Here is a 23,018-nt window from a genome sequence, read left to right as displayed (position 1 = left end):
GAATTCATCTGCCACCCAATTTATGTCTAATATGTCATAACACACTCTCCAGCGTCGTTGTTACATGAAAGCCCTCTCCCTCGTCTCCCTGACCTCACTCGCCTCCACCTCGTCCCCCTCCAGAGCCCTCCTCAAGAACTCCACAATAGTCCTCACATCCTCCTCTCTCTTGGGAATCTCATGCCCTCCATCAAATCTCAAAACCTCACCCTTCTCGCAAACCCTCAGGAGCGCCTCACTCCTCTCACTCCCCACCAAAGGATCCTTCTCGCCCAAGACATGCAACATCGGAATCCCAATCCCCTCCTCATAAATCCCATCATACTGCCGAAACCTTGCCCGAAACCCCGAGAAAATAATTCCCGCTTTCAGGCGCTCGGGTTCCTGCTTCAAACCCAGTAACTTCAACAAAGGGTGCTGCTCTTCCCCTCCCATCGCTCTCCTTGACAATAACCCGCATAACATCCCCGCTAAACAAGCTCCTTGACTAAATCCCCAAATTGCATCAATGCCTTCATCGTCACCTTCTTTCCCACTCTCTCTAATCCACTTCCCTAAATCCTCAAAACTCCTCTCAATCCCCTCGAATTCTCCTTCCTTTTTATTCTTCCAATCCGGGTCTTTCGCGAACCACCAAGCCCGATGTCCAGTTTCTGCGCTATCCTCGTGAAGTCCAAAGACGAATTCATGCCAAGTTGGGTCCATCGCCGTGCCGCCATCGGAGTCGGAAGAAGAATATTTCACAATGTGAGGACCATTTGCGAAGAGGAATTCGTATTCGTAATTTGAGTCTGAAGATGCGGAATTCGAATCTTGTGGGGGGACATAAGGAGATTGTCCTCCAAAAGCAGAGACGAGACGACGTAATTGGAATGCGGAGACATGGGAATTGGAGGTAAAGCCATGGAGACAGAGGATGCGGAGTTTCTGTTTTTGCTTGCTGCTGTTATTATGGCTAGTTGATGCTGTTGTGGACGCCATGATGGATCTTGCTGCTCTTCTAGGGAAGATTTGTTGAAGTGCTTGTACGCGCGCCAGAGGGCGCATGTCCTGGTGTATATCCTTCAGTCTCGGAGATCTTCTATATCAGTTCTTGGACTCGGTACCATCTTGTCTCGTGATGCTCCTGGCAAGCGTGGATTGTTTTAGTGATCCAAGACGAACCGAGGTGGCAGATTCGGCATTGTTTCGGGGCATTATCGGAGCTAGCCATGAACCAGTTCTCTCCCACGTGTTGCGTGCATTACAGAAGAGCAACTATAAACTCACAACATATGAGGCTGGAATGCTTGCAGCGTGCACGCGAATAGATGGTGGCTGTAGGGAGGAACACTCATAATAGACGCTCAGCGCATCTCGTTGTAAACATACACTCCCTTCTATGCATCTACACCTTTCACATGCAAATGCTTATTCTCATCTACACCTCTGCCTTTCCGGCGCTATCGTCCTCCTCTACTACCTCCTCGGCCTCGCTCTTCTCCTTCTCATCTGTCGCCTCCTCAACCTCCGCAGCCTTTCGCGGTCCCCTCTCAGGGAAAACCTCGTTCATCAACTGCGGCAAAAATCTCTCTAACCGGACCTCTGTCTCATCCCAAAGCTTTTTCTGTAAGTCTGTCCGCTCATCATTGCCCGCCACAGGCGGAGGAATCATATACCCACCCGAACCCATGACCAGTAAAATATTCTTCAGACTCTCCGGCACAGCTTCCTCCAAGATACCGCCATCCCGCTGTCCACTGCCCATTAGCCGTTCCATGACTTCCAATATCCCTGACCATAGCTCCGCAACACCAGGCCATTCCGAAAGCAGAACGAGATAGTGTAGAAAGATCTTGCACAGAAGCTGTGATGCCTGTACGCGAGTCTCGCCCATTCCAACCATATCGGTCTGGTACACCTCGGGCTTGAGAAGTTGTTGGATCAGAGGGAAGAGCACTTCCGAGAAAATGTTAGTCCACTCGGTGTGATCGGGTGAAGCGAGCTCGGGAGAGAGTAGGCATCGCTGTAAGCTGGAAAGAGACAGTTGCCGAATTTCGCGACAAGGGTTTGTGGATTGGGTAGCAAGGCAGCGGAAGACGGGGGACCAGTACGTCTTCCAGGCTTCTTCCGTTTCGAGCTGCGATTGCTTGATGAGCTGGGGCACCCTTCCTGCCAGCTGCGAAACTAGAGAAATGGCACGAGCACCACGGACGACGGCTTCGGGCTTCTTGGGCTTCTTCTTCTCAGGTGTCGCCTCCTCTTCTGCGTTCTCGGCCTTGCGTGAAGGCGGCTTTTGCCCTCTGCGTCCAGATTGTGGATACGCTTCCGCACGCGCAGCTTGTTCGGCACGTGCGCCAATGCTGCCCGCTGTAGCAAAGGCATTGAGTAACGCCACGCAAGCCTCGTAATTGTCAGGTGTTATCGCGGCGTTCGGGCCATCTGATACACTCTCTGCGATCTGGAAAACCAGCCCAGCAGCATCTGTCTCACGGTGCAAATTATGCACGATGTTCCAGAAGTCTGGACTACCGGCCAGCTCATTGCGAAGTTCTGCTTGAGGTCCAGAAATACATCCGTATATACCCTTCAAGATTGGCAAAGCGCACTGTTTGAGCAAGTTTTGTGGAAACGAGGAGATCGCGTGCAGGACGACTGGAGCCCGAATGTACCCGTGGTCATTACTTGCTCGCAGCAGGCTGAGCAGATAGAATACTGTTCGACTCAGCGCCACCGGGTGTAGTCTGTCCGTGTCGCGGGTGACGCTAGTCAGCGCCTCGGCGACTTCTGGTCCCAATATCGTGATGGTCTCTTCGTCACGAAGCGCAAGTATCGTGCCAAGTTCTAATACATACACAACAGCAGGGTTGTATGCAGGAGGCTCATCCCGGACTTTGGTGCCATTCCCTCGCAGCGGTGTAGGCGCAGGCAATTCTGGCTTCACTGCGATGACTCTGGGAGAGTCTTGTTCTGGCAAATGTGAGAGCAACGACATGGTCAGGCTCTTGAGACTGTCAATCGGCAACTCGCTGACATTTCCCAGGATCTCTTCGAAGCGACATGCATTTATGCAGTCAACCGTTGTTAACGTGGCCTCGATTTCTTGATCGTTCGGCTCCGGAGGTTCATCGTTCATCACGCTGCTGACATAGCTTGTGAAAGCGCTGAACAGCCCAACGTCATTGCTCTTATCGTTGCGCTCGATGACCTGGGCTGGAGACTGCAAAGGTATGGGTGGTAGATCCAGATCGCGGGATATACTCGTGAAACTCGTGGGCACAAGCGAGTTGACGAAGAGATTCACAATAATGCGAACAATCTGAGTCCAGCCATCCCGAATTGTGTCTTCATGGCCGTTGATGATGCGGAAAAGGACGAGAGTTGCCAGCTGAGCCTTGTGGTCTCTACCAAAGTCCACTGCAAACTTGCTCACCATAATGCTCTTGCCACTTGCCTGGACTTCGGTGTTCAAGCTCGTGCTTGGTGGAGTTTCCGTTGCGAGTGTGCTGATCTTGGCAAGGCTCAGAATGATGTGATCAAGACATTCGGAGATGCCATGTCGTGCGGCGATTTGAGCACACTGGCTGTAGCCAGCGATCACTCTCTGGAAAACGGCATCCTCCGTAGCCGACACGAAAACGTAATTGAGAGTCGCCACGATAGGCCTCCAGGTCGCAGCGAACATATCCGCATCGTAGATATTCGTCTCGCAGATCACCAGGTTTTCAGCAGTATTGACTTTCATCAACAGTTCCTTCCATGCATGCTCAAAAGCGTGCTTGTTGTCATGCTCTTCGGGCAGTACAATTTCACGAGCTTTGATTGCTTCATAAATCTCGCGCAAGAACTCTTCATCAAAGTTCTTTCCACCGTTGACGCCACGGAGGTTGCGCTGGAAGTCCTCAAACTTCATTCGATTTGATGCCTTGACGTTGGGATTGTACTGGTCCGTATTCAACATGATGATAGCGTACGTCAACACGAATGCAGCGTCAGTATCGATGATTTGTTCCGGCTGGACAGCCTTCATGTACTTCTCACAGAAGACTGTCACGATCCGTTCGATTAGCGCAGACTCTCCAGGAAGACGGAATGAGTTGAGCAGCTGCCGCAGTGCTTCATCAACACGAAGGTCGCCGAAGTCGAATAGATCCATGAAACCATCGAGAATAGCCTCATTGGACTTCTTCGAAATGAATTCTCCAAGGACTTTCTTGTCGATCCGTGTAGTGCCCTTCAGGAAGCTCGTCACAGAATGGGGGTCGTTTGGATCCGCAATGATGCCAGAAGCGGCCAAGAAAGCGATGCCACCCTTAGGACTTTCGTTAAACTTGGTTGCGCCACGTATAATGACCTTTTTCCGCTGCCGCTGCTCTCGTAGCTTCTGCACTTCGGGCAGACCAGTAGTGACAGGTTCATCGTCCATGCGCTCGGCGATGAATTGTACAAATCCCAGGAGAGAATCCAAACAGAGCGGGGGCACATTGGTCGTGCTCCAAGTCGCGGAATCAGGGAAGGCATTTCTCGACAGTAGTCCGACCATGTCTGTGCAGAGGTCGCTTCGATCGGTCTCACAGTCGTAGTTGACAAAGAGCTCCGCCATGAAGGAGGGTATTCGCACAAGACCGCCGACGCTCTCCACCATCGCTTCTCTCGCATCGGGTTTCCTCGAGCCTCCCTCCATGCCCAGCTTTTGTCGATCTCGAACAGGCACGGGTGTAGAGCGACCGCTCGACGGCACATTGTTGCCTCCGGGCGTGGAAGGCTGTGGTCGCGTCAGCGTCGGAGCGTGAGGCACGCCCTGATATAGCGAAGGATCAATGTTGGGCTCTTCCGGTATGGGTACTCGAGGATGTAAGCACGCCACGACGTAACTCAAAAAAAGTTCTTGCTGCAGCTTAAGCACACTTCGACATGTTGCAAGTAGCGTTCCCGCGACTCTGAGCGACTCATGTAGAATTGCGATGTTCTCGCTCCTGACCAGCTGGAAAAGATTCCGGCACAGGGTGTCCTTCGCTAGACTGGCCAAGGAAGGGTGGTTCGCGATGCTGGGCCCAGCAACCTCTAACGCGACGTTGACAATTCGCAAGGCCATTACTCTAAGCGTGTCTGTGCGTTGTCGATCATGCGGGTCCAGTAGATCAGCTAGCACTCTGAACAGCTCCCGAATACTAGGAAGCCCATAAGGCTTGACATCAACATCGTCCTCCGGCTCTTCTTCTCCGCTTCTTGAGCTCAGATCAATCTGACTGCTGTTCATGTCCGTACTCGGTCGTGTATCCGTATTCGTTCCAGGTACATCGAGCGTCAGACTCGATCTTTGCTTCTTCATATTATCAGGCCCAAGATCACCATTGGAGTCAATCTTAGCGGCCTCCATCTCATCAGGGCCCAGCTCTTGCTCCATGTCTCCAACCTCGTCACCCTCAAATTCTGCTTCCAGCGTCTTGAGCCTGGTGAAGATGGTCTGACACATTGTGACCATGCTAATTTCAGCGCTCCTTCTCAGAACCTCGGACATCCTCAAGTGGCAGCATATGGAGAGGGCGCACTCCATCATCTCGCACACGGACTGGTCTCCCAGTACTTCTCCTGACGCCCCACATATCATGTCCTCCATGAGCTTCAGAATGCGCAGGAACACGACCTCGTCTGAGGGAGAGTTGTCGCCTTCGAACCGACAATGGGTCACCGAGCTGGCCAGCAGCTGCATGCCGTGGGCGAATTTGGGACTGTTGGGACTGATGACATTGTATGCCAGCATCTTGGTAATGGCGATCAGAGCGAGACTAGTAATGGGCGCGGTAGTGCTGCTGGATCGTATGACCTGGAGGAAGGGATGCAGGAGGTCCGGCGTAGCAATCGTCTCAATGTCTCTAACGCCCTTCAGCTCAGCTCTCAGCTTTGCGAACCCGCTCATCAGAGGATTGTCCTGTAGTGACTGGCCCTTCTTGCCGCGCAGACCCCATCGCGAGGTGTCATCACCACCTCTACTGCTGCTGCCATTGTTGTAGTTGCTGAAATACGGTTCTATTAGGTCAATCTTGCTGCTCGCTCGCGTTCGTTCCCGCTCTTGGAGAGTTCGTTGCGCCGTGAGGTCGGAGGAGGTCGTTCGCGAGTGCGTCGAGGAGCCGAGAATGGACGATATACTCGAATGTGCCCAGCGCGCATGCTTACGCATGGCCGAAGTGACGGTGATGCATTCTGTTACAACTAGCGACGCTGGGTCGACTGCTACCTGGGTTGAAGCCGTGGAGGTTGTCATTGTGTTGTGCAGGACTCGACAGGAATTCGGTGGCCTGTGAAGATGGCTTTACGTAGCCATTGGCGATGATATCTGCCTGCTCAGAAAAGGATCGTGGCAGGAAGGAAGTTATTGTTCTTCATACGTGTCGTTTCGTGCCGCTATGCACTGTCTCTCCACGGGGTCGACGTGATCGACACAGCTGCGGACAACTGGAGTCTGCCAAGAAACCACACGCGACTCGACTCGAGCATGCATGTGCTCTTCGGCATATTGAGCAGCCAGCCACAGCACTTTCACATGTTGGAAGACATATGCACAATGCTGCTACATTCACATCAAGACTGTGGTTTGAAATGTTACGTAGCAATTCAGATGCTGCTCCAGCTGCCTTGTTACTGCTTTACGATCTATACGCTACACCACATGCTTTCTCGCGCCATCAGTCGCTTCGTGAATCCTGGCGTGTTTTGCACCCAATCGAGGCCTGCCATGACAAGGCGTGTCGCCCATTGGCATGCCTCTTGTGCAATGCTTTGTGGTAGCTTTGTGCAGCTGTCCATTGTGACCGAAGTTCGAGTCTGGAAGAAAGCCCCCTGGTACGACAGGGCACGTTTCCTGAGCGGCCCTGTGAGACTCGGAATTCTTGCTGTAAAGCTATGCCAATCCCGGCCGTACTTCTCCTCTTAGGGTATGACATTGTCATCTTCCTAGCCGGATACCGAGCGGTAGCCAGCTGTCGGTGACAGATCGCCAGGCAAAGGAGCGCATCACTGTGCAAATCTTTCACGTCTCTCAGCATGTCTCTCCCACATACTATGCCAGACGCTCTCATTATTCCCCTCTCCTAAAATTCTTCCCTGTTCTCCCCTCCGGCGCCTTCCATTTCGCTTTCCCTTCCAAAAGCGCCTTCGCCTGCTCCCTCATTCTCTCCCTCCTCTCCTCATTGACCAACTGATCTCTATTCTGGCCCATGTGCAGCTCCTGCCACTTTGTGTTTTCCTTCTCGACGTCATTGTTCTCCTTCAGTCCCCACTCCACGTACCCGTCATCCGGCTCCTCTGGCCAAACGAACGGCCTCGCTAATTCCACTGTCATGAATTTCGTTGCTCGCGGGCGATGCCATCGCTTGAATGCGGGTCTAATTAGGCCTGGACGACCGGATTGGACGCGTGATTGTTTGACGTAGCTGCGGACGGAGAGGATCTCGACGCCGTACACGTGGAAAAGATAATCGCGGAGGTCGAGTTTGGAGAACCAGAGCGGAACATGGAATTTGGCATTGTTGGCGGGCAGGCCGGGGGTTCGGAGGAGGGCGATGCTAACGTCGGGGCTGTGGGTGGATGTCAGTGGGAGAGGTCCTGAAATGTGCTATGTTGTGCCTTCGTACATAAAGAGCTCTTTGGCTCCGACTTTGAATGATGCGAGAGCCATTGCGGCGGCGCTCGTCTTGGATCGTCTTTCTTCTCAGTATCAGGGACTGGCGCGCTTATCTTCTGTCAATTGCGACGACAATGAGTGTATGAAGACGGAATGCGATACTTGTGGGCCGACTGTACGTGTGGTTGAATCTCATCAGGAAACCGCTACGGAGGTCTTGCTATCAACTCCGCTTCCGAGAACTCCGAAGCATCCCCGGCTTACCTCTTTCCTCGGACATCACGAGGCTCTGAACTATCATCCATCTGAGCTACAAGTATCGATATCTACTCATGCACCAATATGCCGACGCGACCTAGTACTGCCCGTTCCCTCTCCACACTCTCTGCCTCAAGCGCTGACAGAGAGTTCTTCAACGAGCCGTACAATCCGCTCTACAACCCGTTCAACGCCAAGCCGGTTCTTGTGCATCAGTAGGCCAGATCGTAGTCGTAGCATAGGCTAAAGACGTGTGTACTGAAGTTGTACTGCAGACGTAACACCCGAAGCAAAGCCTTTGGTGCAAGACCTTTCCTCGGACCACTACTTTTCGATAACAATGACAGTGATGCAAGAGACCACTGCGCTGCTGAACGAAGTACGTGAGTCCTCCTTTTGTTCATGTGAGATGTTCTTCTCCGCTGGCGAGGATCTTCTTGGACACATCTCTTATTCAGCACGAGTCGCGGACTGGCCGTTCATGTACCATACGAATCTGCCGTCCTCAACAGTCAGTCTTGGCCGAGTGGGAAGGAACGCAAGTCGCCTTGTCAAGGGCGCTCATCCGAACACGAACGGCCATGCGCATCGAAGAGATATTTGTCGCCTTGCTTAATCGATCTAGTCGAAGGGTCACGTTTGCCAATGCCGATTGCTTTGCCACGTAACGCACTTGACAAGAGACACATGTACCGCCGGTTTCCAGCACGCCACGATAACAGTAAATTCCGCCTAGAAAGCATTATCCGCGCGCTCTCCAATCCTGCAGCCCGTCCTACCCTCCAAACAACTTCATTTTGGTCTCCAGAACGCATCTCTTCGCCGCTAACACTTTTTCTCCCACAAACAGCCTTCCTCTCCTGGCTCCGCCTCGCAGTCTACATGGCTATAGTCAGCATCGCCATTCTCATATCCTTCCATCTCCACAACCAGCCCTCTAAACTCGAACGTCGAATCGCTCTGCCCTTCGGCCTACTCTTCTGGTGTCTGGCAGTAGCTTGTCTAGTTTCCGGTCTCAACAACTACATCAAAACCGTCAATCGATATTCACGAAGGCAGGCGCTGGTGCAGAGTGGCTGGGGCACGCAAGTCGTGTTCACAGTGGTGGCATGTGCGATTGTGGCGGCTTGTGTGTTGTTTTTGAGTATTAATGTCGAGGGTGGGAAGAGGGGGAGGGAGAAGGCGGTGCTATTCGGCGGGCTGTGGTGAAGTGAGCGAGAGAGATAGACAGGTATGCTGACACGATGATATGACTTATGATTAGCGAAAAGCGGCGGTGCATTGTTTGTAGAGGTGTCATATGTCGGACATTCATAGAGTCTGCGATCTCGCGCAGTGATCGATCTCCAACCGCAATGCAGTGCGTGTGGCGGACGACATAGGCACAGCAAATATACTGTCACCATCATCTGTGCATGTGTCGACCTGAGCCTGCCAAGAGATGCCATAGTTGTATTAGTCACCTCATTCTCGTTGACTCTTCCGATGCGAAATCATCCATACACATGGCTCGGCTCAGGCGACTGCTCTTTCGTGCTGTTTCCGCTGCCATGGGTGGCCAGAACAGAAGACATGATGATGCCCGCAGTATCTCGCCTGCGTTCAGTCATTTTGCTTTCTCTCCACCCGCTCTTCCCAACTCTTCTTCCATTAATCGTGCGAAGAACAGCTCACAGATCCAGCAATGCCCAGGTCATGTCATCCACTGTCGTGTAAACTTTGCCCAGCCCCATCAACTCATCACCAGCCTTGTACACCTCTGTCAATTCCAGGCCCGTATTTTGTGCAATGACTTGCGCATGCAACCCCTCGTTCGTCTGCGGTGTAGCTCTCAAAGCCTGCAGCACCTTTCTGGCCGCCGTCGACACACCCGCAAGATCACCTCCTCCACCTCCGCCACCACCGTTTGTAATCTGCTGTTGTCCTCCATTCGCCTGTCCGCCTTGCTGTAACTGATCCACCGGTCCCTTCGCGAAGTGCAGATGCACCACGGTCGCCTCCAGTAAATGGTATGCGATCTCATTATTATCCTCGATCGCGCGAATGTACTGCGCTCCGACATGTCGCTTGTTATTGAATTGCTTCAACCTGCCCCACACTCGCGCGTACCCTTGCTCCACTGGCTTGTCTTTTCTCACCATGCCGCCTGCCTCTTCCGCCGCGAGTGTATCTGCATCGACCCAAACTTTGACTTCGATGATACCAGTGCCATCATCGAGTTTGTAGGTGACATTGGTGGTTTGCGCGGAGATGTTACGGATCTGGCCAACGAAGGTGACTTGTGTGGTCTCGGAATCGTCGATCATGAAGTGGTCGGCGTCTGGGTGGGGGTGATGGGCATCGAGAAGTTGTTTGATTGTTACAGGACGGAGTGTATCTTTGCCGTAGGTGCGTTTGTTAGAGGCCGAGTTCTCGTTCTGTGAGCCTGGCATAAAACCGCCGCCGCTGTTGCCGCCTTGAGCGCCGTAGCTGGTGGTGCTGTAGCCGTAGTCTGGCAATTGTTAGCTCGATGTGATTGCGCAAAGAATCAGACTAGCATACCCATTATGGCGGTGTTGCGAGGCTTAGCGGAGCGGTGGTGGATGATGAGAGAGGTGATGTCCAGATGGTGGGGTGTGTTTGCCTGGATCAATTTACGAGAGACGCGACTTTGCTCGCGTCGCGTCGTGACCGGGATGTACAAACTTTATTTGTTGGCCACACCCAACCATTTCTTCGACTTCCATACATGTATGCAAGATTGTGCTATCTCCATGCTCTATGCCCATGCCCGCCGTGAGGACCGACTCTATGTACTTCGGGTACATCTGTGTGAACACCCGCAATCTGAGGACCCCGCCAAAACTGCTGGATTTCTTGCAGGATTGCAAGTCTGTCCAGCGACACAAGATAGCCCGCTTCTTCCTTTTTCGCCGCTTTCACTAGATCAAGCACTTCATTTTTCTTCTTGTCCTCAGGAATCTTCAGCATGACATCTCCTGGCTGGAACACATTATCTCTGTACTGTGACTGAAGCCCAGGCGCTTCCCGAAATGAGTCTCGAGTCACATTTTGCGCAGTAAGCTGTGGCTTGGCTACGTTTGGATCATCTGCAGAGCTTGCCGCGGGTTCGACCGAGTTGAACCAACGTGCGGGCAGTAGCATTGTTTGATTGCGGTAGAGAAGCTGCGAGGCATCGTCAGCGGCAAGATCTACGGACATAGGCAGTCAGACTGTGCAGGAAACTTACATGTCCAGTCACATATTGTTGAGCACGCCGATCAGAACCACTTTCGAATTGAATATTTGGCTGGTTTTCGTAATAGCTCATGATGCTGGATAAATACCGTGTGGACCATTCGTTGACGCGAAGAAAAAAGACGTCCGAGTTCAGACCTGCCCAGTCTCGAGTGACCAAGGCGTTGATGTGAGAAAGGTTCTTGCCATGAGGGAGGAAAATGTCAAGGGGAATATGAGCGTTCATGAGGATAACATCATATCCGACCCAGCTATTGCAGCACATCAGTCGACAGAACACCAATGAGCAGAATGCTGCATACCATAACCACTTTGTGCGCCGATCTTTTGGCTTCTCGAGCTCCTCTAGCATGATCTTCAACATGAATGTGTACTTGGACCAGAATTCACTTTTGAATCCGGTTGTTAGGATCTTCAGCCCATGTCCATGACGCTCCGCGTGTTGCCTTTGGCTATGCAGAGCGGCCTTGTATCGTACGTCCTTGGTCCGGCTGCCGTACATCATGGAGACCTTGGTAATTTTGGATGCTCCACCCTGCTTGTAAATATCGGAATACTCATACTCGTCCTTGGTCTGAGCCGTGAAAACAGAATTAGAGGCAGGATTTTCCAGAGATCCTGGCGCAGCAATGACATCCTGATCCGTGGTGGATGAAGAGCTGCTCCTAGTGACTTCGGCAGAGTTGAAGACCGTGCTGATGCACGAAAGCACAAGCAACATGAGCAGAATATTCCGCTGCACGGTCGGATCGCCTAGAAGCGTAGTGAGTCTTGCCATCTTGAAAACCCACTTTTGCCACGAGGCAAGAAGTCCGTGCGATGCTGGCGTGAGTATTATATGGCGGAAATCAGGTCAGGAGAAGGATCATGTTGAAGAAAAATGCTCCCCTACATTCTGATGGCGCTATCGACTCCTTCGTTGGTATTGCACCATCCAGCGCCAGCCAACACGAATCCTGATGAAAGGTATCTTGCGAGCATCTCAGGGGCTGGCCGTATTTTGTGGCGCTCGCTAGGTTAACAAGCGCACCTCTTTTTCAGAAAAGGATGCCGCACTGCTCGGCAAATGTAGAAGCGAGTGAGAACTATACTGCAGCACATCTGCTTACGAACTGCAAGCAGATTGGTCTTCATGGCTCGGTGTTGCCTGTTTGTCGGAGACATGAAGTTCTACAGTCAGATGCGTTTTACTAATACTGTCGGAGTGTCGGCCCGCGTCTCCTCTGTGAATCGACTTCTGCCCGCCCGGCCCGGTAGTCCTTGCTGTCATGTCGACGATATAATAGCCACTGCCACTGCCACCTGTTAGCAATCTTATCAGTGCGGGTGCAAGAAATCATGCGAGAAGCGACAATGTCCGCGATGTCACGTTTTTCGTACTTTTGCTGCAACCTCCTGTCTGTGCGTCAGTTTGGTTGCAGTCAGCAGCCAGGGTGAATCTTGGCGCGGCGCGTCAACAACGCGTCTTCGAGCAAAACCTCCTACGATCCATCATTATCATTCACTGGCAGCATCATAAAAACCGGAAGAGTCAGGACATAGTTTGACCACAAAATGCCAAGGGCAAAGAGGCCACTTGCTGAATCCGACCCCAACGTACAGGGATCAACCGAACAGGCAGCTGAGAATGGCAAGCCAAAGAGGCAACGCGTGAGTGCGAAGTCGCAATTTGAACAATCGTCCTTCACTGGGAATTATGAATACGTATGCATCAGCAAGCCTCCATACGCGTCCGAAAACGACGACGACGATGACGAGGACGAAGATGAAGACGGAGACGAAGAGAGCGACACTATTTGGGGCAAGCCGGCTTCTGAGCACCCAGAATGGAAGTGGATTATGCTCAAGGAAAGTCTTGACATGCTCGGTGCTGCCTACCAGGCCACCGATCATCGTGACCCGGACAGCTTTGACATGTATGTATACAACGATTTCCTCGGATATGGTATTATCGAGATCATAGAGAATATGGTGAGTAGCCGTTGCGAAGAGAGTGCTTTAGGCCTTTGGAAATATTGACGTATCGAAGGTTCAAGCATTCAACAAGGAGCTCAAGCCTCAGAAGGGAAAGAAGTACAATTATCAGCAGATGTGGGCTGTTGTTGCCACCTTGGCTCATTACCTGAATCGAGACCTCAGCATGCCCTGGATGATGGTGGATGATGGCGATAGATGCGCGCGACTGAACTCGTTGATCGGCTGCATGATCTTGACCATGCTCAATGAGCTCGATCGCATCGGACAGCTTACTTCTGACTCCAAGTTTCTAGACCTTGGTCATGTTATGGCGCTATACCTCCTCTGGTCGACATCAGCCAATGAGACCACTATCGAGTTTTCGGAACTCTCCGACGTAGACGATGCTGGTGAAGAGCCAGAAGACGTCGACTGGCAGGAAGCACTGGTCGCCTACGCGGAGAAGATCAACATCAACTTGGCTGAGCAGGGCGTTTCCGGCATTCAGGACGCATTGGATGGTATCAATGCAGAACCTCTGGACGGCAAGGCAAAAGCCGAACGATGGAAGTGGACACCACTGGTGAGTTAAGCTGTGAACGTGTCAGAACCACGGCCGTGCTAAGTTATTTAATCCAGCTTCGGGAGTATCGCACGATGCACGGCTATCGTAAAAATATTCTTGCTGGCTCTGCTCCCCTCATTGGCGGCGAGGAATTCAACATCATGAAGATGAGCCGCCAAGAGCGGGCTGACTATGCCTTCGATAAGGTGGACCCTCTTGCGCAATTCACAGATGAGGAGATCGCGTCCGGCAACCTTAGGCTGCAATGAAGGCTTTGCCACCTGGTCGTTCGTTCGCCTGCTCGATTATCATCCGAACATGTCGGCCTCTGATGTGGTCGAGCTCCCCACATAAGCAGTGTCTCAGCATTTAACTACTGTATGAAGGACCGCAAACATCACAGCATCAATCTCCATACCACAATGACGATCATCGCACCTGACTGACGTGGCTTTGTGGACCTGGGACTATCGGTGTCACCTCGGACTGGATATCCTTTGCGCTTCGCAGGCGTACGCGACCGGAATGGCTATCAAGCCGTGTATGCTCTTGTGCATGATCAGAAATGCCCTCCGGATTCAGTTATTGGCAGCACTGTCTGACAGTTCCTGAACGCTGATTAGTAAGTCGCACAAGGCATTGACATCGATCGATTTATTGTGCAGCTGCTTCTGCAGTGTAAACTTCGGGCACAAGTCGCACTTGGCGGACAGTGAGCTCTTCAGGTCGACCGTATGGTTTAGCATTTCGTCCGACAGAGTCGTGAGGGTGGCTGATCACGTATATAAGTATAGGTCCCAGTGCCGTTGCACTACACCCTCCGACAATGCACAACCTCATCATCAGTCAATCTCTGGCGAAGGAACATTTATCACATCATGAACAACTGTCTCGGCTCAAATTCGCGGCTCACGGATCAATGTGCTTGATCCAGAACTTTGGGAACCATGACCCCGACAGCTTCTGGCTTGGCATGCGACGGACTGCTACTCTGGGCCTAGTGGACGCCTCTCGGTAGCACTCGGCGCATACTCTCCAATCACAAGTGATCGGTTTTTGCTTCGCGGTCATACCTTCATCCGTAGCGCTGGGGTTCGGTACCCCATATGGAGAAGCGCATGGGATAGCATTGGTCAGAGCGGAGAAGTGGCATGGATCGGTCTTTGGTTATTCCAGAAGCTTCGCGAGCTCCCAATCACACGCGTGAGAGTTACGCCTCCCTGGGGAGATGTTCTTCCATTCCAGCAACATCGGCGTCTGCTCCCATAAGTGGAGATCAAAGGCGTAGTAGGGCACGCGAGTGGTCTCGTGGCAGCTTAGCGCGGTACGCTACACTGAACCATAAAGATCTGCAGCTTCTCTTCTCACCTTGCCTCCGAGCAAGGATTTGCTTCCTCATCACCTCTTCCCTCGCATCACAAACTTGTCGCAGGGCATCTGCCAGCGATCAATACAGCTACCATGGCGGACGAAAGACGAGCTTCCGCGTACAGCGAGAAGAAGGCCGATGTGGAGGCCGCCGGAGGACCTCTGCATTTCTCCCAAGGCGATGAGCTCAACGCGACCGAATCCTACAAGCAAACTGTTCTCGATGCGAAGAGGGCTTCCGATGAGGAACAGAAGATGACCCTCCTGCAGGGTGTCAGACTCTATCCCAAGGCCATTGCATGGAGTGTCCTCATTTCAACCTGCATTGCCATGGAAGGCTACCAACTTGCGCTGGTGAACAACTTTTACGGCTTCGCGCCTTTCAACCGCAAGTACGGAGAACCAACCGGCAACCCAGAGACGCCTTATCAGGTGAGTGACGATACCGCACTTGCATCGTAGTAAGCAGTGTTGACGATAGACTTCAGGTCTCGGCACCATGGCAAGCTGGTCTGTCGAACGGCGCTCTTGTTGGTCAATTCTTCGGTCTCCTCATCAACGGATGTAAGTTGCGAAGAATTTGGTGTAGGCATATGGTCGAACTTCGCTAATTCATCGTAGGGGCATCGGAGAAATTCGGCTATCGCAAGGTCGTGATCACCTGTCTCGGCCTTATCATCGCCTTCATCACCATCTTCTTTACGGCTCCGAACATCGAGACACTGCTTGTTGGAGAAATCCTTTGTGGTAAGCAGAAGATTCATGCGTCCGTTTTTATACGTTTGTACTGATTTCTGCTAGGATTGCCATGGGGTGTCTTCCAGACACTTACAATCACTTATGTATGGAGCGACTCCTGTCTTTCGGGTGTCAACGATTACAAACCACTGACAATCGCATAGGCATCTGAAGTGTGCCCAATCGCCCTGCGTGGTTACTTGACAACTTACGTGAATTGCTGCTGGGGTCTGGGACAACTCATTGCAATCGGAGTCATCCGATCCATGTTCACTCGTACCGATGAGTGGGCATACCGCATTCCTTATGCACTCCAATGGATGTGGCCAGTTCCGCTCATCATTGGCGTCTTCTTTGCGCCAGAGTCTCCATGGTAAGCAAGAGCAAATTGAAAAAACTAACGCAGTACACTAACTTGATATCAGGTGGCTTGTCAGGAAAGGACGTCTGGAAGACGCGAAGAAGTCGCTCCTTCGCTTGACTTCGACGAACCGCGAGACCAACTTCAATGCCGATGAGACTATTGCCATGATGGCTCATACCACCGAACTTGAGACGCACACTACCCATGGAGCCTCTTATCTGGACTGCTTCAGAGGCACCGACCTTCGCCGAACTGAGATTGTCTGCATGTGCTGGGCCATCCAGAACCTTGCTGGAAACTCTTTCTCCAACTACTCGACCTACTTCCTGCAGCAAGCCGGTGTGAGCTCAGAGAACTCCTACGACTTTGCCATGGGACAGTACGCGATTAATATGGTCGGTGTCTTCGGAGCGTGGGGACTGATGTCCCTCGGCATTGGTCGACGAACTCTCTACCTTGCCGGTCTCTGCATCCTCACTGTGCTCCTCTTGATCATTGGTTTCATGGGACTCGTCGGCGATCGTGAGACTGCGGGTCTTGCCACTGGATCGATCATGCTGGTCTGGGCTCTCACCTATCAGCTCACCGTCGGGACAGTTTGCTACTCCCTCGTCTCGGAAATCTCGTCCCGTCGTCTGCAGATCAAGACTGTCGTGCTGGGCCGCAACCTCTACATCATTGCCGCCATCATTTGCTCCACCGTCACACCCTACATGATCAACCCTACCGCATGGGACTGGGGCAGCTACGCCGGATTCTTCTGGGCCGGCCTTGCTTTCCTCTGCTGCATCTACACATACTTCCGTGTTCCGGAGCCAAAGGGTAGGACGTTCGCTGAAATGGATCTGTTGTTTGAGCGCAAGGTCTCGGCGCGGAAGTTTGCTTCGACAGAAGTGGATGTCTTTGGTGAGACGCTGGATGGCAGCGTTGTGTCACAGTATAAGGATGGACTTGCTGCCGAACATTCGGAAATGGCCAAGTCAGGTTGACTCGCCGGGCTTTGGAAGAAAGTTTTCGGTCGTTCAGTTGACTAATTGCAAAACATTTATGATTTTTATTCAACGATACCCTTGCGTGCAGCCTTTCCTCACACTAGGAATCGGGACTTCTTTCATGCATTGATGCAAGTCGGGTCAATGTCTTCTCACAGAACTATGATCATGGTGTTTATCGGTAAATCTAGCCTACCTATGGCCAAGCCTGAAGCACGACTCCCTAGCTGCGACATTGCGGCCGAGGCAACGGTACTATTCCGGATGCTGGCTTCCAATTACGTTCAACACCGGGCACTATAATGTTTATGAAGGGCAAAGGCCAGCCAGTAAAGGATGAAAGAGAAGAGTCGGAGAATCTGTGCAGCCCCCTTTCTATGCAGTCTCCGAGGACTATGTGGCTGAGCTTTCTCCGGCGCTATGCGAGAGCTCTGCTTCGCTGTGGACAATATTAGCTCAGCTGAAGTCACAAGTATGCGCGTTTCCACCTTACCTTTAAGAACACAGAAGCAATCAAAGCGACAGCCGCTGCTGCATAGGCAGCAATGAAGACGCCTTGCAAACTGTCCACGATGGTGGAGATGACTTGGTCGCGCAACTCTGCTGACATGTCTAAAAGAGCGTGCGAGGATGTGCCTATTCCCTGTTAACGTGAGCACAGTCGATTGGAAAGATCGAGCATACCTCCAATGATTACCTGGATCTCAGCTCTGGGCGTTCCAGGTAGAGTTCTGTGCAGCGAACTGATGGCGACGTTGACGAAGACGGCGCCTGCGACTGCAAGACCAAACACAATTCCAATGAATTGTGCGAGCATCATGAATCTACGGCAGAGGTCAGCGACAGTTCAAACAAGAGCGCTGATAAACTCACGCGATGGCATATGCCATTTCAGCAGCTTCCACCACGGTCTGTATGGCAGCGTATCCAGCCTGGATGAACAGACCAGCTCCAATTGCTACTAGGACTTCGTAGCCATAGATATTGGCGACTGCTGTATCAGCAGTAATCAGAGCTTCGACACATGTTAGCACGTTCATGACAAAACAACAATACGTCGGGATACTTACAGAGCAGGACGTTGCCGATCAAAGCCAGCGCTGCACCTGCCACATACCACGGCATGTAGTAGCCCCATCGGCTCATCAAGAAGCCATTGGCAATAATTGATGCGCTCATCACTGTGATCAACGGCAAAAGTCTCACAGCGGCGTCCAGCGCATTATCGCCCCTCGAAAAGATGAAGTAGACTGGGATATAGAATATCGGGATGAATCCTGCAGCGTTCGAACACGCAGCACAGATGAAGAGCAAACATGCTTCTTTGCTGCGGAGGAATTGGACTGGGAACATTCTTTCGGTCTCGGAAGTCGTCCAGGAGAAGAGTTGTTGCAGACTGAAGCCAATCAGAAGCACACCTGCAACGACGAACAGTGCAATGATGCTCCCACTCCCCCAAGCGTACAAAGCTCCGCCGAAATTGATGGCCATGATGGCGCATAGCAAGAAGCCGGTCGACAGTAAAGATCCAAGCCCATCGAAATTGCTCAGTCGTGCTTTGGTAGCCAATCCAGGTTGTGGATCCGAAGGCGGCAACAAGAAGACATAGATTGGAGCGAACACGCCACCAATGAATAAATTCAAGTAGAAAGCCCATCTCCACGAGACTTTATCAAAGCCACCTCCGATGACGGGTCCAAGAACAGTTCCGATACCCCAGATGAACCCAACTAATGAGAGATAAATCGGACGTTCCTTGTCTTCCGTATACACAGACAACAAGTTTAGAACGCCAAAGTACATCCCACTACCGGCGGCACCAAGGAAGACTCTGCCGACAATCATAGCGTCCATGTTCGGCGCAGCTCCACAGATTGCCGAAGCTGCAAGGAAGATTACCAGAGAAATGATGTAGAGCCATTTTGCGTTGAATTTGCCGTAGAGCTTGCCAAGTGGGAGAACGACGACTATGCCTCCGAGCATGAATCCGACTGAAAGCCAGGGCAGCAGCTCGATGCTGTCGAACTGGGTTACAATTGAGGGACCCAGGTCTGCTGTGATGGTTGTGTCGAGGGCATACATGAGCATACTGGAGAGAACAGCGACGACAGTGAGGAACCACTGGTGTTTTGTCAGCTTCACATTGGTTCGAACTTGACTCCCACGATGCACGCACTGGAAGACCTCGAATCTTTCGAGTATGAGTGACAGCATCTCCCGCGCTTTCGCTGCTAGAAGACGAATTGGCTTCTGCTTTCATGACGTCTCCTTGCGGGTCAACATTTTCTTGTGATGCGGTAGACATTGTGAAATAGAGATTTGTTGCTCGGTGAGTGATTGAAATGTCGAGAACAGAAAGACGAGGCAGTTGTAGTGCACTTAAACGTAGGAGGCAGTCAACTTATTCTCCCAGCATCGATCCTGTGGCCACCTATGATGAATTTTCCCATCTTCCACCCAGCCGCAGCTTTTTGGCAGGATCTTTGATTTCTCAGCAGGTAGAACATTTCGTTTTCAGCCTCATTCATTCTTCTACTATATTTGTTTTCTTTCTTGGCGGCTTACCCGCCCCGAGACATCGGGCTTGCCGCTTGTGCAACAAAGGGACCTGCCATGGCTTCTCGACACCGGTGAAGTCGAAATACACGGATTGCAGAGTATTGGAAACTCACCGGTGTTGGCATGTGGAATCCTTATTGTTGGTGGAACGCGAGATCATCTCCGGAATTCAGGTGAAGCGGATCTTCCAGAGGCTTTTCGACGTGAAGCGGTCGCTCAGCTCGTCGATGAGAGAGATGCTCTGCCGACTAGATACGCTCGAGAGGTCGACTATAGACAACTGGGACATCGATGACCAAGTCTAGGTCGGTCTCATTTCCAACAAGTGACTGAGCGACATAGCAACGAGATTGTGTTTGCGACCCGTGTAACGCAGCATTGAGATTCTGTTTGAAGTCTATGTAACGACAGATCGTGCTAGTAAAGCAATGTATACAGTCCGTTCACAGCTGATTCCTTGAAGTAATGAACATATCCATCTCAGACTGATGCGTGAACCAATGTCCTTGGACTTTCCACTCTTTACCTGGATCAGCCAAGCAAAACGAAAAGTTCCTCAGCAAGGCCGGCACGACCTTTACCATTTCCATCATTGCAAAATTACGACCCGCGCATGTTCTGGGTCCTGCTCCAAACTGTTTCGTGATCAGCTTCGATGCAAACGGGGTGCAGATGGTACGAGTAGCACTCACTGAGAGAAGACACCTTCGCATCTCGTTGACGCGGGTTGAATCCTGCAGCCAGCGTTCAGGACGGAACGAGTCGCTGTCATGACCGAAGACATCCTCGTTGCGGTTCATTACCCAAGCATTGATACCAACTACAGTGCCTTCAGGCAGATAGTGGCCGCATATCTCCGCACCGCCTGCCGGTACGTTACGTTCGAGCAGAAGGCCAGTTGTTGGATGCATGCGAAGGGCCTCAGTAATTGCAGCTTCCAGGTATTTCAACTTCGATGCTGTTTCGTACTTGACTGGCATCGATAGAGCTCCACTTTCGAAGGCGCAGTCGATTTCTTGTTGAAGCGATCTGTATGCGGATGAGTTGCGACAGAGGTGATACAGAACCGCTCGAAGAGTGATAGCCACGGTTCCTGGAGCAGCGATCAGATTGGTAGTGGTCAGTCCAATGATCTCATCGATAGCTAGCTTGCTAGGTTCAGGTCCTTCGTTGATGAGCATCAAATCAAGAATGTCCTTAGGCTCGTTCGGCTCGCCTTTCTCGATGCGTTTCTTGACCATGTCGATTGCAAGCTGCGGTGAACCATAAGTAATATATTGGATGAGAGGTACTCGAATAACTTACATTTTGGATCGAGTTGGTCTGCTCTAGATTCAGAAGACGTTGCAAAGTTGCACTGCCAAACATGAATTTATGCAGCCACGGTGCTTGCTCCACGACAGAGAGGTATGTGAGCACCGGTGCAGTGCCAGTGATTCGGCCCTCAATGTCACTGCCTGTCGCCAGGTACCCCAGATCCTCGGAGAAGTTCAGTCTTCCAATTGCATCGAAAGCGAAGTACATCAACCAAGATGCTACATCGATTGCTTTCTTGCCCTCTAGACACTGCTCTCTAAGTGAACGTAAGAGCTGTTCAATGCTGGGATCGAGTGTGTCTTCGAGGCTCATCGCAGTAGCCATGGTATATGCATGCATTGCATTGCGTCGAAGGTGAGTGTGGTGACCTTTCGATCGAGTTGTGATCATGTTGGACAGCGGTTGCCCGTGATACCAGCCTTCTGCCAACTCATAGAAGGCACTCTGTGTGCAGACATTAGCCATTGTGTTCGAACATACTTTGTCGGGCGCGATCATGCACCTTTTCATACACGGTCTTGAAGCCGTAAACAATTGGCAGTGCTGCTGGGTCGCTGATCGAGACTGTCCTTGATCCAGTCCTCACTATGCTCCCGTATCGTCGGTGGAGATCGAGGTTTCGCATAGGCATATCCGCTCCGTACGCAGCACGCAACTTCCAGAAGTTGCCAAAGCTCGTCGTGAGAGGACCTGGGATTCTAGCAAGCGCTGCGAAATAGCGCTGGTAGAGAAAGTAGCTGATGACTAGGACAGAGCCACTGAGCCATATAATCGAGATCATGTTGCCCATGTTGATTTGTTTGAAGCTGCCTTAGGGGTAGTTTCGATATGCAAGGAGAAGGATGAAAGTGAGCAGTAAACGAGACGATGCGCCAGCGAACGTGGACTGGAGTAAATCAACGTCCATCATGACAACGTGTGACAGACACCGTTGTCGTCGACGTGCTGCTTCTTGCCTGAATGTCAGCCTCCATACTTCCATTCCTTGTTGCACGATCAGACGCGTTCGTTGGTCGTACAATCTTTGACCGGTACAATGTGCCCACAAAGCCACGCGAAATGCCGCGCGAAGAAGGATTTCAGCTGTTGGTCGAGATACGAAGTGAGATCATACCACCGGCATCTTCCTCAAAGTAGTAATGTCGGTCCTCGCGAGCTTCTCCGGCTGTGTGCCTTGGCTAGAGTCGTATCCGCGATTAGTAATGCAGCTTCTGAGTGGTACAAGCTGACCATATAAAGTGCTGCATTTTTGAAAGTCTTCCGCACCTTCACACGATCCATTCACAACTCTTGGAGCCACAAAGCATCTTCATCATGTCTTCCGGACCCGAATACAGCAGCCCGGCGCCGACAAAGGATCAGCTCGATCCATTCAGAAAGACATCGCTGGTGCCTTATGTCGACGCTGCCACAGCGCCACCTGCAATTGCCGAGAAATTGAAAGTCTTGCCGTTCAGGCGCAACATTTTCCATTTGCTTGCCCATTCCGAGGGTTTGTTTCCGCACCTGATGGGAGTAATTGGTAGCTGCTTCAATGGCGAAGCACGCACCGTGCAGTTGCTCGACTGGGTAAGCGGTCACATCATTTAGCAGACTCTCACTTCACCTGACAGCTGTTCAGCAACTGATTGTTCTTCGTACTGCCACAACCTTGAAGGCAAAGTACGAATATGATGTCAATCTACCAGTGGCGGAGCTTTACGAGATGCCACAGGCGAAGATTGATGCCATGGGATGCAGTGCCCAGAGCATTGTGGATGGCGAAGGCCCTTGGTCCGAGCGAGACAGGGTCATACTGCGCCTGGTAGATGAGCAGCTCATCGAGTACACGAATGCGGAGGAGACAATCAGAGATGCGCTGGGAATCCTCTCAAATGCTGAGCTGGTCGAGTGCCTAATCATCTTGGGCACGTATGCACTCATTGCAAGGGTTATTCGGGCGCTTAGAATTGATGATGATCAGCCAATTCGGCCCGAGGGGTTGATGGAATCGCTGAGAAAGTCGGTGACGCCGACTGTGCCGCGTACTTGAGACCCATAATGGAGGGGATGATGAGGACG

At 51.8% G+C, this 23,018-nt stretch overlaps 10 protein-coding genes across 11 annotated transcripts; 3 read left to right on the top strand and 7 right to left on the bottom strand.

The window, feature by feature from the left end:
• Positions 1–60: 60 nt before the first annotated feature.
• Positions 61–1,047, bottom strand: CKM354_000505200 (uncharacterized protein; the record flags this gene model as incomplete). Its single annotated transcript, XM_044800309.1, has 1 exon — positions 61–1,047. The coding sequence occupies one exon, from the start codon at positions 1,045–1,047 to the stop codon at positions 61–63; it is 987 nt and encodes a 328-aa protein (XP_044656244.1).
• Positions 1,048–1,420: 373 nt separating this feature from the next.
• On the bottom strand, positions 1,421–6,244 carry CKM354_000505100 (uncharacterized protein; the record flags this gene model as incomplete). The annotated part of the gene is made up of 1 exon (XM_044800308.1): positions 1,421–6,244. The coding sequence occupies one exon, from the start codon at positions 6,242–6,244 to the stop codon at positions 1,421–1,423; it is 4,824 nt and encodes a 1,607-aa protein (XP_044656243.1).
• Positions 6,245–7,057: 813 nt separating this feature from the next.
• Positions 7,058–7,657, bottom strand: CKM354_000505000 (mitochondrial 54S ribosomal protein YmL41; the record flags this gene model as incomplete). Its single annotated transcript, XM_044800307.1, has 2 exons — positions 7,058–7,556; positions 7,614–7,657. 2 exons carry the CDS (start codon positions 7,655–7,657, stop codon positions 7,058–7,060), a joined length of 543 nt encoding a protein of 180 aa, XP_044656242.1.
• A 1,874-nt stretch (positions 7,658–9,531) lies between these two features.
• Positions 9,532–10,406, bottom strand: CKM354_000504900 (uncharacterized protein; the record flags this gene model as incomplete). Its single annotated transcript, XM_044800306.1, has 2 exons — positions 9,532–10,352; positions 10,403–10,406. 2 exons carry the CDS (start codon positions 10,404–10,406, stop codon positions 9,532–9,534), a joined length of 825 nt encoding a protein of 274 aa, XP_044656241.1.
• Positions 10,407–10,606: 200 nt separating this feature from the next.
• Positions 10,607–11,876, bottom strand: CKM354_000504800 (uncharacterized protein; the record flags this gene model as incomplete). The annotated part of the gene is made up of 3 exons (XM_044800305.1): positions 10,607–11,026; positions 11,091–11,349; positions 11,401–11,876. 3 exons carry the CDS (start codon positions 11,874–11,876, stop codon positions 10,607–10,609), a joined length of 1,155 nt encoding a protein of 384 aa, XP_044656240.1.
• A 776-nt stretch (positions 11,877–12,652) lies between these two features.
• Positions 12,653–13,888, top strand: CKM354_000504700 (uncharacterized protein; the record flags this gene model as incomplete). Its single annotated transcript, XM_044800304.1, has 3 exons — positions 12,653–13,069; positions 13,128–13,637; positions 13,694–13,888. 3 exons carry the CDS (start codon positions 12,653–12,655, stop codon positions 13,886–13,888), a joined length of 1,122 nt encoding a protein of 373 aa, XP_044656239.1.
• Positions 13,889–15,080: 1,192 nt separating this feature from the next.
• On the top strand, positions 15,081–17,078 carry CKM354_000504600 (uncharacterized protein; the record flags this gene model as incomplete). The annotated part of the gene is made up of 6 exons (XM_044800303.1): positions 15,081–15,419; positions 15,476–15,551; positions 15,609–15,734; positions 15,789–15,829; positions 15,890–16,098; positions 16,151–17,078. The coding sequence occupies 6 exons, from the start codon at positions 15,081–15,083 to the stop codon at positions 17,076–17,078; spliced, it is 1,719 nt and encodes a 572-aa protein (XP_044656238.1).
• Positions 17,079–17,499: 421 nt separating this feature from the next.
• On the bottom strand, positions 17,500–19,386 carry CKM354_000504500 (uncharacterized protein; the record flags this gene model as incomplete). Of its 2 annotated transcripts, none has more annotated exons than XM_044800302.1 (6): positions 17,500–17,520; positions 17,575–17,717; positions 17,766–17,905; positions 17,955–18,096; positions 18,152–19,202; positions 19,258–19,386. In XM_044800302.1, the coding sequence occupies 6 exons, from the start codon at positions 19,384–19,386 to the stop codon at positions 17,500–17,502; spliced, it is 1,626 nt and encodes a 541-aa protein (XP_044656237.1). The 2 variants fall into 2 exon arrangements, with proteins under 2 accessions (XP_044656237.1, XP_044656236.1); XM_044800301.1 differs by having other exon boundaries at positions 17,575–17,724; positions 17,779–17,905.
• A 697-nt stretch (positions 19,387–20,083) lies between these two features.
• Positions 20,084–21,747, bottom strand: CKM354_000504400 (uncharacterized protein; the record flags this gene model as incomplete). Its single annotated transcript, XM_044800300.1, has 4 exons — positions 20,084–20,275; positions 20,333–20,893; positions 20,946–21,401; positions 21,460–21,747. 4 exons carry the CDS (start codon positions 21,745–21,747, stop codon positions 20,084–20,086), a joined length of 1,497 nt encoding a protein of 498 aa, XP_044656235.1.
• A 524-nt stretch (positions 21,748–22,271) lies between these two features.
• Positions 22,272–22,989, top strand: CKM354_000504300 (uncharacterized protein; the record flags this gene model as incomplete). Its single annotated transcript, XM_044800299.1, has 2 exons — positions 22,272–22,526; positions 22,579–22,989. The coding sequence occupies 2 exons, from the start codon at positions 22,272–22,274 to the stop codon at positions 22,987–22,989; spliced, it is 666 nt and encodes a 221-aa protein (XP_044656234.1).
• Positions 22,990–23,018: the final 29 nt, after the last annotated feature.

Source organism: Cercospora kikuchii (assembly GCF_019650295.1).
Source record: "Cercospora kikuchii DNA, contig_00003, whole genome shotgun sequence".
NCBI classification, from domain to species: Eukaryota; Fungi; Ascomycota; class Dothideomycetes; order Mycosphaerellales; family Mycosphaerellaceae; genus Cercospora; species Cercospora kikuchii.
Note: the sequence above shows the minus strand (reverse complement) of the source record. Positions and strands in the feature narration are given on the sequence as shown.